Genomic DNA, 19,298 nt, shown 5'->3' with positions numbered 1-19,298 from the left:
TGTACACGCTGTCGTGGGACACACCAATCAGAATCCTTACAAAGGATGAGTGGACAACTCCATAATGGGTAAAAAGAGAGCGGAATTGCAGTTGTGACCCCGGGATTCATCTTCCTGCTTTAGGAACGCCAGAGCACAGCTCTTCCCTGGTCACAGCTATTCCCTAGGTCAGAGGTAAGGAAATGGAAGGCAGAAAAAAAACAGTTGGATGATAAATCCAAGGCTGTATTTTCATATTTCCCACTGGGAGCAATTTCCCCAATGGCCCTTTTCTTAAGTTAAGTTATGAAGGTGAAATTTTATGGGCAAGTTTTAAGTGCATCTCATCCCATATATCAACAAATATGGTAAAGTCTAGTTTTTACCATCTTTAAAAGAACCAAACCTACGAAGGAGATATATTTAACTATGAAAGCAACAAAGCTTTTGGAGGTCAGCATTTCTGGACAATGATCTATCAAAAAAATAATAAGCAGCTAATGTTCTTTTTAACCTAGACACATTGGCTGTTCAGGAAAGATAGCAAGGTGAAGGTTATGTTGGATAAAGACTTGCCTACAGCCTATACCTGTTAAAGAAATTGAACCAGTAATTAATGACCTTCCAAAACACAAAGCACCGGGCCCATATGGGTCTACTGATGAATTCTAACCAAATATTTAAGGAAGAAATTATAACGATTCTCTACAATCTCCTCCAGAAAATAGAAGCAGAGGGAATACTTCCTAACTCATTCTGAGGCCAGCATTACCCTAATACTAAAACCAGACAAGGACGTTAAAAGAAAAGGAAACTACGGACCAATATCTCTCATAAACATTGATGCAAAAATCCTCAACAAAGTATTAGCAACAATATATATAAGAAGAAGTATACATCACCACCAAGTGGGAATCATCCCAGGTATGTAAGACTGGTTCAATATTACAAAATGAGTTAATGTAAAACCATCACATCAACAGGCTAACAAAGAAAAATCATGTGATTATATCAATAGATGCAGAAAAAACATCTGACAAAATCCAACACCCATTCATGAAAAAAACCCTCAGCAAACTAGAGATAGAGGGAAACTTCCTCAACTTGATTTTAAGAATCTACAAAAGAACTACAGCAATCATCATACTTAATGGTGAGGAAGTTTTCATTTTCTCACCAAGGTCAGGAAAGAGGCAAAAATGTCCCCTCTCATTATTCCTTTTCAACATTACACTGGGAGTCCTAACTAAGAAGAAGGAAAGAAGAAAATGAAAAAAACAGTATGCGGATTAGGAAGGAAGAAATAAAACTGTATTTTTTCACAGATGACATGACTGTCTAGGTAGAAAATCTGAGAGACAAAAAAATTCTCCTAGAAATAATAAGTATTTATAACAATGCTACTGGGCACAAAGTTGATGTACAAAAGTCAATTACTTTCCTATATTCCAGTAATGAACAAGTGGAATTTGTAATTAAAAACACAGTATCATTTACATTAGCACCCGATAAAAGGAAATACTTAGGTATGAATCTAACAAAATGTGTACAAGATCTACACGAGGAAAACTACAAAACTCGGATTAAAGATATCAAAAAGGAACTAAATAAATGGAGCTATTTGTGTTACGGATAGAAAGACAATGTGTCGAGATGCTAGTTCTTCACAACTTGACCTATAGATTCAACACAATCCCAACCAAAATCCCAGCAAGTTATCAATATTTTGTGGATATTGACAAACTGAATCTAAAGTATATGGAGAGTCAAAAGACCCAGAATAGCCAACACAATATTAAAGAAAAAGAGCAAAGTCACAGGACGGACACTTTCCAACTTCAAAATTTACTATAAAGCTACAGTAATCAAAACAGTGTGGCACTGTGAAAGAATAGATAAATAGATCCATGGAAAATAACAGAGAGCCCAGGTGTCCTTTAGTAGGTGAATGGATAAAGTGTGCTACAACCGCACAATGGAATATTTTTCAGAGCTAAAAAGAAATGCACCATCAAGCCATGAGAAGACATGGAGCCACCTTAAATGCATATTACTAATTGAAAGAAGCCAATCTGAAAAGGTAAATACTGTATGATTCCAACATATGACCTTCTGGAAAAGGCAAAACTATGGACACAGGAAAAAGATCAGTGGTTGCTGGGGGTTAGGGATGAGAAAGGGATGACCAGGTGGCGCATGGAGGATTCTTAGGGCGGTGAAGCTATTCTATGTGGTGCTGTAACAGTACATATCATCATGCATTTGACATAACCTGTAGAGTGTACAACACCAGAAGTGAGCTCTAACGTAATCTACGCACACTGAGGGATAACCCTATATGCAGGTCCATTGACTGTAACAAATGTACACTCTGGTGCAGGATGCTGACAGCGGAGGAGGCTGTGGGTGTGTGTATATGAAAACACTTTGTACTTGCTATTCGATTTTGCAGTAAAACTAAAACTGCTCTAAAAATAAAGTTTATTTTATGTCTACGGCCAGAAAAAAAAAAAAAAAAAGACTTGCCTACATGAAGCATCAATAGAAACACCAAAGGCTGATTAGGACACCTGCACCTCTGTCTCTCACCTACACACTAAAGCCCCCAATCATTACCTGGCAACTCTTTGTCTCAAAGAGGAATCCTTTTCCCTTGTTTCACTACATGGCAATCCAAAGTCTGAACCCATGATCAGGTAATTTTAAGTTTCCTTTATCATTCTACATTTCCTAGAAAATCATCCTTTGACAAAATGTTACAACTGGATCTTTCAGTTTCATTATTATACGCCAGTATACCTTGTAAGATAACTATAAAGGGTTTCTTTTTACAGAGTGACAAAGTAGGGAGACAATCCTTTTAATAGCATTCAAGAGTCACAATTATAAGTATATAGGTCAAGGTGAATATCTCAGAATTTCTATTTTCTGGGTTTTTTTTAACCTAATTTATGATGGTATAGAATAATTTCTGTGAAACTTCTTTCATTCGCAAAACTGAAACGTCGTTTTCTTTAATGATGCACATTCCCTGGTTTTATTCATCCTTCTCAATGAAGCCTCAGTTCTTCTAGAACCTCCACACCCTAGACAGCATATTTCCAAATTGATCTGAGTAAGCTTATGGGCACCGATGGGGCAAGACGGGGCAGTGACCCCAGGAGTCTACAGCGAACTCTGAGCCAGAACCCAAAGCCCTTTATACATTTTTTTGGTCCCCATTTAACTCCTGGTATTTAAAATACCATGTAGTTTAATTAACCACATATAACTACAGCTTTCTCTTTCTTGTATAAGGCGTCAGGGAAGATAAATGACTACAAATTATAGTTTATTTACATCTATATTTGGAAGTACTGATCGGAATGGCTTTTGGAATTCAACATGTAATATTCTAGAAGAGAAGCCAATTCTTCACAAACAAGGAAAACAGCCTGAAGTTAGCTGTATGTGGTACCGTGTATTTCTACATTATAAGTTTCTCACTTTAAAAAAAAAGTCATAGGTATCAAAAGATATCTGATGTCTACGTATCCATCTGTAATGTCCTAGAAAAATCAATTTTTTTTCCTGCATTCCCGTTAAGATAGCCTGCTTTGAAAACAGGTAGGCTTATCACTTTTACAGCTTTCCCTAAACTTCAGTGAAATAAATTGTTCTCTGCCAGTTCTCAAGTGTAGGAGTAGAATGGGGTATGCGGAAGCAAGGTTTGCGCTGCTGTTGTAAGCCGTGGAATTCTCTTCAATTCCATTTGTGTACCTTGCATCAGCCTAAGAGCGCACAAGCTTAGTGTAAATAATCCACAGAAATACATCTGTGTTGAAATAATTAATCCTATTTTATGGTCCCCACCCCTCAGCAGTCACTATCAAAAAGTTTAATATTTAATAGTAACACAATTGACTACGGAATCATAACCAGGGCAGAGACACGCAATTGGTAACAATCAAGGTTAATGTATCTGAGACAACTGGTGGATAAGGACTGTATTAATTGTTTAAAAACAGGCCATAAGAGATCTGGAGCTGAGGGCTGTGATGCTGGGGAAGGAGGAGGCCACCTGAACCCTATCAAAGGGTCCCGGGGAGCAGATTCCTCCCTCTGTTTGCTGCATCTGGGAAGAACAGAACTCTCACCAGGGAAGCTGCAGCTGCGTGCACCCTTGGCTTAATCGCTGTGTAAGGCGGAGGGTTAATTAGCTGCCATTCTTAGCTCCACTTGTTGTTTTAATAAAGATCTGCATAAATCTGAGACTGGGAGTAACCATCCTTGATTTCATTTGGCAGATGATGGGGGGGGAGGGGAGGAGTGTGACGATTGTGGGTGTGCTCAGAGCATGTTCAAGTGACCTGGCCTGGGGCGTTCTGCCTGCTTGAAAAGTGGTGGACGAAGACCTCTCGGCTGTTTATGGACGCGGGACCCTGCTGGCCAGGCTCACCACAGGCAGCCTGGAGTGTGAGGCAGATTATCAGGGAATGAAATACACAGAGCGTATTTGCAAAGCACTCAGTATGGATCTCTAAAAGGAGAGGCCAGATAAAAAATTCAGCATCACAATGCTGTTTTATTATGCCTAAAAATTTCTGGCAATCATTCCTCAATATCCAATACTTGGTTTTCCAATTTCCGATTTTCTCCTAAGTGGTATATGTTTTGTGGGGGGGGGGGAATTTTTGCATGATACAGTGTCAGAATCACATTTAGAATCAAACCAGTTCACAAGAGCATAAGAATCTCATGATGTCTCCTGAGGCAGGCACTATCATTATGCCTATTTAACAGACCAGAAGGCTGAGGCAGAGAGGAGATAGTAGCCTGATGGTCACAGTCAGAATGAACGGGAAAGCTTAGCAGCTCAGTAGAGATTTGCAGCAAAAAAAAAAAAGGTCTGAATGGTTCTATTAAGAACACCACAGAAACAGAGGCTTAGGTACAAATGAACTGAGAGTGTGGAACAAAAAAGTTTATAACTACCAAGTTGTCTTTTCAGAATTTCCCCATATTATGAAATGCCAACATCTTCCATTTCAGCACTTAGGGAACCACCACCACAACAAAAGAATCAAACAAGTTCATAACACTTTAGAAAGCAACAGTAGCAGAGCAGAAAGAACTGAGATTAATGATGCCAGATGTTACGTAGCTTTATGAAAAAAAATTAGTAATATTTCTGGACATTACTCTGTGAATAAACCATTTGGGACAGGAAAACCGTTGACCTTATTTTATCTCATAACTGTCAGTGTTCTCAGGATAGTTCATTTTGTATGAGGGAAAATACCCATTATTAATAGGCCTGAAGACCGTTATATAGGCAGATTTTAAATAATAAATCAACAGATTTCATATAAAGGATATGCTAAAACAGCTAAGAGTTTGAAAAGGCAACCACAAAACAGCAAAAACAAACTTTGAAAGATGACATTAAGTAGAACAGAGCTTAAGTTTTATACACGCTTGAGAAGAGAGTGTTTACAAACAGGAGCTCTGCCATGAAAGTTGGAAATGTGTTTACTGCTGTAAACTTCAGCAATTCATGGATTAAATCATGTTCACCAAGCAGGACCACAGTCAGAGGATCTGGGAGGCTGGTGCTGACCTTCTGAGCCCATCAACCTCCTCTCCTCTGGCTGCTCCTTTGCCCCCAGCAGTGTGTCACGGCCATACTCTGGCAGCCAGCTATGCCTGACTAGGCAGTGTGTCACGGCAGGCCCAATAAACACCCCTGGGAAGTGTGAACAGGGAGACCTGCCTAGAGCAGACCTGCTGGGAACAGAACAGTTACCCCTGGTGCACCCGTCAACTGGCTGGTAACGGTTGGACATCTGCCACCTGACAGATAATCCTTCCCAAGAGATAATATAGTCTCGGCACTACTAATTCAGGACTAGGCTTTTTTCCAGATTAAAAACTCCAAGAGGGTCCATGCTGAGGAGGTGGTGTTCGTTAGAGATTATCTAATACTATCTTCTCTCAGTTAAATGCAGCTGAGTGGGTACGTATCACATCAAATGGATGCCCATTTGGAGTCCTAAATATTCTGAGAGAGAACATCAAGAACAATCCATTATGCTTACAGAGGGCTTTCACATACACCATCTCATTTTAAACTCACAGGAATCCTGTGATTTAGCTACAGCTGAGGATAATGTCCGTCTGATATAACGAATGGAGGGTGAGGAAAGTTAAATGGCTGGTACAAGGTCACACAAGTAATAAACAGTGGAGCTGGTTTTTAAATCTACATCTGCTGACTATCGATACCATGCAAGAAAGGGTGTGTAGCCCCACACTGAAACACAAAACATCTGTTTCTGAATGGACCAAAAATTCTTGAAAGATACAAATGTAAATTATGAGAAAAATATGAAAAAAGATGAAAAAAACCCCCCAGTTCATGTAGGAACAAGAGTGGGAGCCCTTATAAAGTTGGTTAAATCTGTGTCTTCATGCAAAGCCTACTTCTGAGTTGACAGCATTTCTGGTGTTAAAATAGGTCTGCAGATTCAGTGTAAGAAAATCTTTATTCGTAGTCTATCAAACTTACATTTGTGACTGTTTGAAAATAGGTTAGATTGAAGTTTAACATAAATCTAGGGAGAAAAATCAACAGAGACTAGAAGGAAGTGTACCAGAAAACAGTGTGAAATAAATCCACTGAACAAAACAATGGGCTTTTTGGACTTGTTTTTGATAACTTTGTTTAAAACCCCAGAAGTGTGAATGTACCTGTAAATGATGTGCCGATTAGAAACCTTTTTTATGTGTGTTAAAGTATGAACACTTAGTTTGTTACCATGTATTTTACAGAGAGTATTCTATTCTTATACCAGATAGGCTATCTCTAGTTGGTGACACTTAATGAACATTACTACCTTTAGGTTTTTTTCTTACTATTCATAGCATAATTTTCAAAATCTATTTATCCTATTTATGTGATTTTGCTTTAGCCAGGAGTGATTTTTAATTTTTTTTGCAGAATGTGTTTCTAATTTTCTGAGACACAGAAAAAACTCTAACTTACGGAACAGAAACCTTTCTTGACTGCTGAGAGAAGGCTCTGGTGGAGTGCAGGGTCACCTCCATAGAGAAGAGAATGAGGTGATGGGTCCATTTCAGCTCACGTGGTTCCCTCTGGGGTAAGGACTGCCTCTCAGCACCAAGTTTTCTCTAAGTGTGAAGTGACACCTTATTCCACGTATGAGAAGTGAAGACTTCTTATTCATCTTGCGTGAGGCTCAGAAGTGCCTCATAAATAGTAGAGTCTCAGAAGTTTTTTTTTGCTTTCTTTCTTTTCCCCCCAGTTTTATGGAGCTATAACCGACATATAACACGGTGAGTTTAAGGTGTACGGCACGATAACTTGACACCAAAAGTTTCCTGAATAAGTGACTTACCTCTCAAAATAAATTTTTTCTCTAAAAAACAGAAAAACCCCTCGTCTCCAAATTTCAGCAAACCCCAGAAGAAGTATTTTTTGGAGAGTGGGGAGGCAGATGTAGCCCCATGTTGCAACATTTCCGAAAGGAAATATCACACACACAAAAAGCCTTTTTAAGACAAGATCTCCAAATGAGGTTATACAGTCACAGAGATAAATAGGATTGAAATAGGAACAGTGAGACTAAAAAAACAAAGTATTTGTCATTTAGTTTTAAATTAGTACATCATGATTGAGCTTCACTATCTGGCATGAAGTATGAGTTAATTTAAAAAATATTTTATAATGATCTTGCACAACTATATTTTCTTTTTGGTGTTAAAACCATTAATTTGTTATATATAGTCTACATATATCACAATTTAATTAGATTGTTTTTAAATGCCTTCACTAAAAAAATTTTTATTACTGAAAAACAACAAACATACAAAAATGGAAAAGATGCTCATTTCTTCACGTTTTATTAACCAGCCAGGGACCCTAAGAGAGACCTCGATTCCCATTTGCAATTTCTCTCGTCTAAAACTTCACTTATCTAGTGAGTTCATTCCTGAACATGGTAGATGGAATCTCAAAAAACATTAAGACTATTAATTAACTACTCAATGAAGAATTTCTCATTGAGAACATCAATGAAAACCCCAATGAAAAACCTTTGCATTTTTGTATTTTCCAAAATACACCCAAATATGTAAAACAATTGGCAGTTGGTTAGTCTTTTAGTTAAAAGAAGCTGGTCAAAGACATGTAATCGTGCATCTAGGAAGACAGGAAGTAAGAATTTTCAGCATTAAGCATACAAGCAAGCCTCAAGGGCTTGGCCATAGGCTCTTTTCAGGTTTCCTGGGAAGCTGTATCCCCTCGTTGACTTTTTGGGTATTTCCTAGTTCAGGAGTTTTTTGGCCCTAATAGCTTGTAAGGATGCACGATTATTGAGATGCGAAAATGGTGACGTCTGTGTGGTGCTGCCTGGTGGCTGTCAGATTTTAATAGCCCACGTTTCCCAAATGAACATCTTTTGGTAGGCACCTAATTAAACACCTAGCTATTCAATTTGAATTTTTATTATTAGCTCAGGCCCAGCGGCCATGGCTCACGGGCGCAGCCGCTCCGTGGCATGTGGGATCTTCCCAGACCGGGGCACGAACCTGTGTTCCCTGCATCGGCAGGCGGACTCTCAACCACTGTGCCACCAGGGAAGCCCCTGTAACGCATTCTTTAAATGCACTTACCCATCTGAAATGATTTTTCATTCATGCTTATCACACTATGCTTTTTCCTTCTTGGCAAATAATAAGTTTTCGAAAGACCAATGACCAGACTGAATTGAAAAATAAAGCAGTTACAAACTATGAAAATTTAAGATCAATAAGAATAAAAATAATAGTGCTAGTGGTAGTATTGGTGGTGGTAAACAAATTACTAAGGTCTGACATTCAAGCCTTGAGTAGCTCCAATTCTACACTGGATTACAAGTCTCTTACCGGGATTGCAGTCTGTAAGAAGAGAGCAGATGGACAGGAGAACTTTAGAAATGGTGAGGGCCGGACTCCAGTTGTCTTTCAGGATGTCCAGACAGATCACGCCTTGGCTGTTAATATTACAGTGATAAATTCTGGTTCGGAAGGTAACCTAGAAGAAAATGTAAAGTTGATATAAATAGACACACTATTTATTTATTCATAAAATTTTATTATAGTTGATTTACAGTGTTGTGTTACTTTCAGGTGTACAGCTAAGTGAGTCAGTTATACATAAACATATATTCACTCTTTTCCAGAGTCTTTACCCATATAGGTTATCACAGAATATTGAGTAGAGTTCCTTGTGCTATACAGTAGAGGTCCTTGTTGGTTATCTATTTTAAATATAGTAGTGTGTGTATGTTAATCCCAAGCTTCTGATTTATCCCTCCCAGCCCACATTTCCCCTTTGGTAACCATAGGTTTGTTTTTGAGATCTGTGAGTCTGTTTCTGTTTTGTAAATAAGTTCATTTGTATCAATTTAAAAAATCAGATTCCACATATGAGTGATATCACGTGATACTTGTCTTTCTCTGTCTGACTTACTTCACTTAGTATGTTAATCTCTAGGTCCATCCATGTGTCTGCAAATGGCATTATTTCATTCTTTTTTGTGGCTGAGTAATATTCCATTGTATATGTGTGTGTGTGTGTGTACACACTCACACACACACACACACATATACCACATCTTCTTTATCCATCCCTCCGTCGATGGGCATTTAGATTGCTCCCACGTTTGGGTTATCGCAAACAGTGCTGCAATGAACACTGGGGTGCATGTATCTTTTCAAATTATGGTTTTCTCCAGATATACGCCCAGGAGTGGGATACTGAAAATATGAAAAGCCAAATTAACAAAATTAAGGTACTGAATGAAGATGACATTCCATGCTCAACAACTAAAGATACTTATTCTTTTCCAAGCACATAAGAAACATTTATAAAAACTGATCACATGCTAAGCCACAAAGAAAGCTTAAGACTATTAAGGTCCCCCTTCATACGTTTGCAAACTGAAAAATACATTTTCAAATAATTCTTGGATCAAAGAAAAAAAATCAGCTATGTTTATAACTGAGTGACAGTGAAAATGTTGGGTTGCCAATACCATAATCTGTGATTTGCCTAAAACAGTTAATGAAAGAGAAATCTACAGTTTCAAATGCATATATTAAAAAGGAAGAAGTTTCCTGAGTTGTGCCCAAAGGAAAAAAAATAGAGTAAATCCCATGAAAGTAGAGAGGAATGGGCAGAAGTTAATAAAATAGAGAATACCTGTGATATTAAAATTCTGCAGAGAAGTGAGAGTACCTAGCTATTTAAGTGCTAGATGAAAAGACAAAATACTTTTATGATCCAGTGTACGTGATGAGTGGCTTTTGTCTATAATACTATATTTTTAAAACCTATCTGAGTAGAGTTTCCTGTGCTATACAGTAGATCCTTGTTGGTTACCTATTTTATACGGTAATGTGTGTATGTTAATCTCAAACTCCTACTGTATAGAACAGGGAACTCTACTCAATACCCTGTAATAACCTATATGGGAAAAGAATGGATATATGTATATACGTGTATAACTGAATCACTTTGCTGTACACCTGAAACTAACACAACTACTGTAAATCAACTACACTCCAATAAAATGTAAAAAAAGAGAAAAACCTAGCTCAGACTACTCTGAGCCAGTTAATCACCAAAATGAGTAAAGGAGGGAAGTATTATTATTGTATTCACTTTAAAAAGAAGCTGTAAGTATGTGAGGTTAGTAGATGCTAACTAAACTTACTGTGGTACTTATTTCAAAATATATACATATATCAAATGAGTGTGTTGTACACCTAAAATTAATACAATGTTATATGTCAATTATATCTCAATAAAACAAAAAAATTTTTATTAAATAAAGAAACTGAGGAATCTCCATGCTGTTTTCCATTGTTGCTGCACCAATTTATATTCCTATGATATGATCCAGCAATTCCAGTCCTGGGCATTTATCTGAAGAAGATGAAAACACTAATTTGAAAAGATATATGCACTCCTATGCTCATGACAGTATTATTTACAATAGAAGATATGGAAGCAACGTAAGTGTTCATCGATAAATGAATGAATAAAGATGTAGTATACACACACACACACTGGAATATTACTCAGCCATAAAAACGAATGAAATCTTGCCATTTGCAACAATATGGATGGACCTAGAGGGTATTATGCTAAGTGAAATAAATCAGACAGAGGAAGATAAATACTGTATGATTTCACTTATATGTGGAATCTAAAAAACAAAACAAATGAACAAACTTATCAGAAGCAGTCACAGATACAGAGAACAAACAGGTGGTTGCCAGAAGGGAGGTTGGTGGGGAGAGGAGAGAAATTGGTGAAGGAGATTAAAGGTACATGATAAACTTGCAATTACAAGATAAATGAGTCACAGGTATGAAATGTAGAGTGTGGGGAATACAGTCAATAATAATGTAATATCCTTTGTATGGTGACATATTGTAACTACACTGATTGTGGTGATCATTTTGAAATGTACAGAAATACTGAATCACTATGTTGTGTATTAGGAACTAAGACAGTGTTGTAGGTCAACCATACTTCAAAAACAAACTCACAGAAAAAGGATCAGATTTGTGGGCAGAGGGGGAACTGGATGAAGGCAGTCAAAAGATACACACTTCCAGGGACTTCCCTGGTTGCACAGTGGTTAAGAATTCGCCTGCCAATGCAGGGGACACGCGTTCAAGCCCTGGTCTGGGAAGATCCCACATTGCCGCGGAGCAACTAAGCCCATGCGCCACAACTACTGAGCCTGCGCGCTAGAGCCCGCAAGCCACAACTACTGAGCCCACGTGCCACAACTACTGAGGCCGCGTGCCACAACTACTGAAGCCCATGCGCCTAGAGCCCATGCTCTGCAACAAGAGAAGCCGCCGCAATGAGAAGCCCGCGCACCGCAACGAAGAGTAGCCCCCACTCGCCACAACTAGAGAAAGCCAGCACGCAGCAACGAAGACCCAAGGCAGCCAAAAAAAATTAAAAAAAAAAAAAAAAAAGACACACACTCCCAGTAAGATACATAAGCACTAGGGACATAATGTACAACATGGTAAATATAATTAACACTGCTGTTCGTTATGTATGAAAGTGGTTCAGAGAGCAAATCCTAAGGGTTTATGAAAATAAAAATACATTTTTTAAATAAAATTATTTTCCCCTATTTCTTTAACTTTGGATCTATATGAGATAATGAATGTTCACTAAACTTATTGTGGTAAAAAAAAAATGAAGAAACTGAAGCACAGAGAGGTTAAGAACTGGCTCATGGTCCCACAGCTGGTAAGTGGTGGAGCTGGAATTTGAACACAATCTTGTTGATCCAAAAGTCCATGCTCTCCCGTTCAGCCTCAATGCCTGTTCTTTTGTTTTTTTAAAAAACTTTTAATTCTGAGCTAAGTACAGATTCACATGCCGTTGTAGGAAAGAATACAGACAGATCACCTACATCCTTCCCCCACTTTCCCCCAATATCACAGGAGAGTGATACCGACACAGTCCCCTGACCTTCCCGTACATCACCAGTTTTACATGCACTGATGGATATACGTGTTCCTATGCAATTGTATCACGGGTAGATTTGTGTGCGCACCACTGCTGTCAAGACACAGAACAGTCCATCACAAACATCCTTTGTGAGACCCTTCACTAGCCACAGTCCTCCCCCCACTTCTGAACTCCCAACAAACACAACTCTGTTCCTCTCTCTAGAATTCTGTCATTTCAAGAAGGCTATATAATTGAAATCATACAGGATGTAACTTTTTGAAACTGGATGTTTTTCACTCTGCCCAATACTCTTGTGATCCATCTAAGTCGTTGCATGTATCAAGACTTCGCTGAGTAGTAATCCGCGATATGGATGCACCAGTTTGTTTAACCATTTACCCACTGAAGGACAACGGATTGCTTCCCGTTTTTAGTTATGACAAATCAAGCTGGTATGAACGTTTCTCTGTGTTTGTGTGAACGTAAGTTTTTATTTCTCTGGGACAAATGTCCAAGAGTGCAATTGTTGGGATGTACGGTGAGCTCATATGTAGCTTTATAAGACACTGCCAGACTTCTTTCTGGAGCAGGTGTACCATTTTACATGCTCGCCAGCGGAGTGATCCAGTCTCTCTGCGTCCTCGCCGGCGTTTAGTGCTATCAACAAGCTTTATTTTAGTCATTCCGCTAGGGTTCAGTGGTACCTCATTTGAGGCTTTAATTTGCATTTCCTTAGCTGCTAATGATGTTGAACACTTTTTCATGTGATTAATTGTTATCTGGATACTCTCTTCCATGAGAGAGGATGTGTATGTTTTCTGCCAATTTCTAATGACAGTAAGTCCCTTACATACAAACGGAATGTGTTGGGAGATCCAATAAAGTTAGCTTAGGTACCCCACTAACACAATTGGCTACATAGTACTGTACTGTAATAGGCTGTAATACTTTTCAAACAAATAATACATAAAACACAAAAAATAAAGAAAACATTTTTAATCTTACAGTACGGTACCTTGCAAAGTGCGTAGTGCAGTACAACAGCTGGCACACAAGGGCTGGCATCGAGGGAACAGCAGGAAGAGTTACTGACTGGAGGAGGGAGGGAAGGTGGGAGATGGCAGAGCTGAAGGATCCTCAGCAATAGGGGACGGAGGGCCAGCTGCAGTGTCACTCACGCCTGACGCTGATGGCGCAGGATCTGGTTCCTTGCTGGATTCAATTCCATCCATCCTCTTGAAAAATCGACCCAGTGATGTCTGGGTAGTAGCTCTTTTTTTCTCGTCATAGATGACACGGTAGCACTGGGTTGCATTCTGAGCGGCTGCTGCAGCCTTCGTGTACCGTTCTACGTTCAGGTCCTGTGCCTCAAAAACTAACAGCGCCGCCTCAGATAAAGAAAATCCCCTGCCATTTCCTGCGTCGTGAATCCCTTCGGTTCTTCAGTCACTTCTTTCTCTTCTTGTCTCTCTTCGTCCTTTCTCTGGGCCCCCAATTCCATCAGGTCTGCATTAGTAAGCCCCTCGTGTTGCACGGTAAGGAGTTCCATGAAGTCGTCCCCTTGCAGATCTGGCTCCGGCTTCTCGCTGAGGGTCACTACGCTGCTGACGACCTCCTCATTCACCTTCTCAAATCCACGAAAATCGTGAACAAACTGTGGGCAAAGGTTCTTCCAAACCCCATTCACGGCGACAGCCGTAACCTCACGCCAAGCCAAGTCAGTGTTTTTTATGGCCTTGCAGATCTTCTAGTCCTCCCAAAATTATCACAGGGTTGTTCCTGCCCTTGCATTTACCGCTGTATTTGAAGCTCAGCTCAATATTGATGTTTTACAACGGTAGCCCTCAATTCCTCAAGGAGAGGGAAAATTACACTGAGGATCCCGTTTTTAAAGACAGGAAGACAGCACATTTCAGACACTTTCCATATACTAAGAAAGTTTTAAAACATGATTTGCATATAGTGATACAGAAAACTAATTTATCCAGAACGGCTAATTACCAGATAATTCTGGATGAGAGGGGTCTTAATTTATGTGTGATACATAAATACCCACACAGGCATATGTGTGTGTGTCCACGCGTGTATGTGTGTGTGTGAGTGTGTGTGTTGGACAGAATAAAGCCCTATCCCCCCAAAGATGTCCCTGTACTAACCCCTGGAACCTGTGAATATGCTACTTTACAAGGGACTTTGCATGTGTGATTAAGTTACCTTGAGAAGGGGGGATTGCCCTGGATTGTCTGGTGGGCTTGATATAATCAAAACAGCTTTATAAGAGGGAGGCAGGAAGATCAGTAGGGGATGTGATGACAGAAGGAAGGCGTCGGAGTGATGTGAGGGAAGAGGCCTAAGGGATCAGCTAAGGGATGCCGTTGGTCTCTAGAAGCTGGAAAATGCAAGGAAACAGATTCCCCCTGAAACCTCCAGAGCGAATGCAGCCCTGCTGACACCCTAATTTTAGTTTTCTGACTTGCAGAACTGTAAGAAAGAAACTGCACTTGTTTTAAGCCACAAAGTTTGAGTTAATTTGGTACAGCAGCTACAGGAAAAAAAACACATGTTTGTATATATAGTTTCCAGTTGCCTCCTTCCTTTATCTGAAAAAGGTACCTTAAAAGCTCTGTTACTTCCATCCTTCACAGAATCACCTCTATAGAGAACAAACTAGTGGTTACCAGTGGGGAGAGGCAACTTGGGGCAGGGGAGGGGGAGGTACAAACTATTTTGGGTGTAAGATAGGCTACAAGGATGTACTGTACAACACGGGGAACATAGCCAACATATGTAATAACTGTAAATGGAGTGTAACCTTTAAAAACTGTACATTAAAAAAACAGGATCTGAAGTCAAACAAAAAAATAAAGATGAGACTGGGGCTTATTACAAAAATAATTTTAGAAACAGGTAATAAGATTCTTTGTGTTGACTACAGCACAGAAGAATGCTACTAGGTAGTGAATGATCTCGCGTAAGTTGCTTGCTACTCTGAGCCTCTAGTTCCTGACAAAGTGAGAGACTTAAACTAGATGATTTCTAAGGCCCATTCTAGTACCAAGATCCAGGAGCTGTACTGTAGAAAGAATATATGGTTTGGGGAGTAGCTGGACTTGGGCTGGAATCCTGACTTTGGACAGATCAACGTAGCATCTCTGGGATTCAGTTTCCTCATGTGCAAAAATGGGGAAACAACAGCTATCCCCATAGGGGCTGTGATGACTGTACTACAAGGTGACTCTTAACACCAGGCCTGGCCCCCAGCAGGAGCTGGAGCAGTGTGAATCCCCTCTCCCTCCTTCACCTCTCCTAGGTCTACAAGATCATTGCAGGATGCACGGGTTCATGCAATAATTCCCCGTCACCTGAACTTTAAACATGCTTCCTTTCTCCCATGCCCCTGCTCTAGAGCAGAGATAACATGCTATCCACAGACAGAAAGCTGCTCTGGACGGGGAGAGAGGTCATGTAGGGTACGAATAGAGATAGAGAAGAAAATATTTTAAGAAAGTATTTCTGTCCAACGGAGTCTACACATAATTTAGAAAAATGTCGTAAAGCAAATAAACACCTCAACGCCGGAAAGCTGATAAGGACAGTAAAAATAATCAATTCAAATAAGATTTCAGTAATAACCTCTATTTTTAACATAGCTTCCATTTTTCAAAAAAATGTTTTGATCAGGAGATAAATGGCACTGCGATTTTACTGAGGAAGTATGAGATCAGTGAGAAATACATTTCTCTTAAAAAGACTTTCCATGGAGACCCAGAGAGGAAATATTTGGAGCCCCTGTGCCATAAATCAGTGAATCATGTAACAAAGGTCCCAAAATAGCAGGGTTACCATCATTCAAGTGGATCTTGGCCACAGACTCACTATGAAACTCTTTATCTGAACAGTTATTAGTGCACATTTAAAAATGTTAGTCCTACCACCCTCCTAGCGATCTCAAGTGCTCTTTTCTTAAAACCGACTTAAGAGCACTGTCCCAACAATGAGCACATCCTAAGATAATTTTAAAGTATTAGTGGCAAAATAAAAACTGGAAAAATCCATCCTAAGGGAGGGGAACCACAAATCGTAAAGACACACTAAGAAATACACATCAGTAAAACAAAACAAAAACCCTCCCTGAACTAAAACAAAAAACCAAAAAACTGGAAGTAGATTTCACCTTGAATAACGGGCAGTAAGGGAATGAAAATGAAACATCACCTAGAAACCACGATGTGTGAACATGATCCCCGCCCTGCTGTGACTGAGACCACAGAGCACGCTCCATTTGGCTGTGGGCCAGAGCTACGCTGTAAAAGCTTCAAGCACAATTTAAATGATTAAAAATAAAAACACTTTATACCATAGACACTGAAGTTTAAAAAGGTCTTTCTCAGTTCCTTGCAAGTATAGATGTAGAAAAAGATGCAACTAGGAACTTTCCCCCATCCTGAGCAGCAAATCTATTGGGAGTTGGGACACCGTATTCAATTCCCAATTTCTAACCACACAGCAATGGATGACTCCTACCTCCTGCAAGGCACGATGCTGGCAATGACTTAAGGGCCAATCATTAGACCCCTTCTTATAAAAGCTCAATTTGTGTAGAATGCTTCAGGAACATACCCATAGTGAATGAGGCGCAATTTGGTTTTTCACATTTGTGTGTTCTTTTTTATCAGTGACTTGTTCCTTCACTGTGCTTTCTTTTCCGTCTTGTACTCCTTAAACAATTATCTTGTCTCTTTTGACTCGTTCCACTGTCTCAGGTTTCAGTAATGGTCTCCAGCAGATTCTCCTTTACGGCAGGATTGGATCAGAGTGTGGATTGTAACTGTTGAGTGTGAGTTCATCCTCCGTGTACATTATTTATTTTTCTGTAGAAATCCCATGTGCCTTGGATGGTGGAGTGTTTTGCATTTGCTTCTTCGTGGGTTTCAGGGACAACACTAGTGTGAGCGCAGATTGTATTATACGTGCCAAAATGTAAAGCAATAAAGTCACCGCTTAGGAAGAGTTGACTTAGAGTCAAACCTTTATTTAATGGCGATGGAGTTTCAGTTTAGGGAGGTGAAAGATTCAGGAGATGGATGATGGTGAGAGTTGTGAATGTACAATGTGAATGTACTTAGTGCCACTGAACTGCACAGTTAAATATGGTTAAAACAGTATGTTTTATATTATGTGACTTTTACTACTGTAAAAAAATTTTTTTAGAAGTCTAAAGGAAAAATCTCATATTTAGTGTCTCAATTATTTTATTTTGAACAGGATACTATCTGCTAAAGACACAGTAGCCTGAGATCAGCTCAGTCAATTCTTGTTTGGCATGCATATACAAGTTTCCTCCCTCAAATCAGTTAAAAAAAAAAAGGAAAATACAGAAATTTAACAATGCTCTAGGAGCAGGACATTCCTAGGAGTACAACTTTACCGTTTGAAGACTCGGATTTTAACAGCCTTTTAAAGATCACTGAAAAGAGAAATACAGTACTTTCAAACAATTAAGAAATTTCTTAAAATTCCGACTGTTTGAATTTTCTACAAATGGGTTTTCATGGCTTGGACAAATTTTTCCAGTCATATAGTCATATATGGATTCCCAAACTGCTGAATCCCAAACAGTTGAGGGGGAAATGAAGATGATCTGGTGTCTAAACAGAAATGTATGCCCAAAGTATCACTTAAACGTTCCCACTGTTTTCATTCACCGAGCACATACACACAGTAGATACTCAACCAACGCCTGAGGGTCCATCAAAAGCAGACCCCAAAGCTCTCTGAGTTGAATACTCCCTTAAGAGGCATCACCTCCCACCTCTTTTTTTTCTTGATGTGCTACCGTATGCTTTTTAATGTCAATTAAAGCATGTGTTGCTGTCCACTGGTAGTCCCCAACTCTTTGATGGGAAGAACGTGGCCAAGCCTAAGGAGATCCTCTTCGGGGAAAAGCTGTGTCCCGTCGGGGCGCTGAGTGTGCCAGGCACCACGCTGAGGGCTGTGCCGGTGTCTTCTCAGTCCCCGCGGGCTTTCCAGCAGCCTGCTGGTGGGAAGTCCTCTTGCTGTCTAGCCTAAATCCCACAGGCTGCTGTTCCTGGGGACACTGAACCTCAAACCATCATGTGGGGGCGATGTTGACCCGAACCTACACTTGGAAGACAACATGATTCATTTCTGCTTTAAAACTGCAAAAGTGTCTCTACATAACGACAATTCATTACGAAGCATAACAGCTGAGATACTTAACGGGGTCCATGTAAAGTTTGTAACAGATGACCAACCGTATGACAGCTGCTGTTCAATTAAAGACAGTGACATGAACATAAACATGAGGAGAATGCCCTCTTTTGTATTTTGTTTACATTTTTTACAGGACTCACATTACCTGAGGCAATTCTATGAGATGCAGCCTATTTACAGATTTGCTATGGGTAAAACGGAAGTAATATACAGACCTCCTTTATCCTCTGGAAAAGAAGTAATCAATTTCATGTTTGTAGACATACGAAGCGGCAGTTATTTATTTTAAGAGATTAATAATTCAGCATCCATACACCACGATACAAAGTATTCATCATCACTAGCTGGAAGGGGCAATTTGGTTTTTCATATAGCCCACAACAGTCTAGAAGTAAACTATATTTTAACAGTCTAAAATGAAACAATGACTAATTCTGTTAATGATACAGTAAATTAACAGCAATTATAGAGCTGGCTGAATGCCCACAATCTCAGTGAGTGCTACATGACACACACGAGACGTCCTTCGAAAGTGCCAGAGGGTGCATAAATACCA

The 19,298-nt window shown here is 39.5% G+C and overlaps 1 protein-coding gene across 1 annotated transcript in view; it reads right to left on the bottom strand.

The window, feature by feature from the left end:
- LOC112397789 (ubiquitin-conjugating enzyme E2 E2) overlaps positions 1-19,298 on the bottom strand; it is a 342,257-nt gene that overhangs the window by 39,375 nt on the left and 283,584 nt on the right. The window contains exon 4 of the mRNA XM_024742056.1: positions 8,905-9,052. Coding sequence (XP_024597824.1) covers positions 8,905-9,052 — 148 coding nt within the window. The remainder of the gene's footprint in view (positions 1-8,904; positions 9,053-19,298) is intronic.

The sequence above is a fragment of the Neophocaena asiaeorientalis genome, unplaced genomic scaffold, assembly GCF_003031525.2.
Source record: "Neophocaena asiaeorientalis asiaeorientalis breed wild unplaced genomic scaffold, Neophocaena_asiaeorientalis_V1.1 scaffold154, whole genome shotgun sequence".
NCBI lineage: Eukaryota > Metazoa > Chordata > Mammalia > Artiodactyla > Phocoenidae > Neophocaena > Neophocaena asiaeorientalis.
Note: the sequence above shows the minus strand (reverse complement) of the source record. Positions and strands in the feature narration are given on the sequence as shown.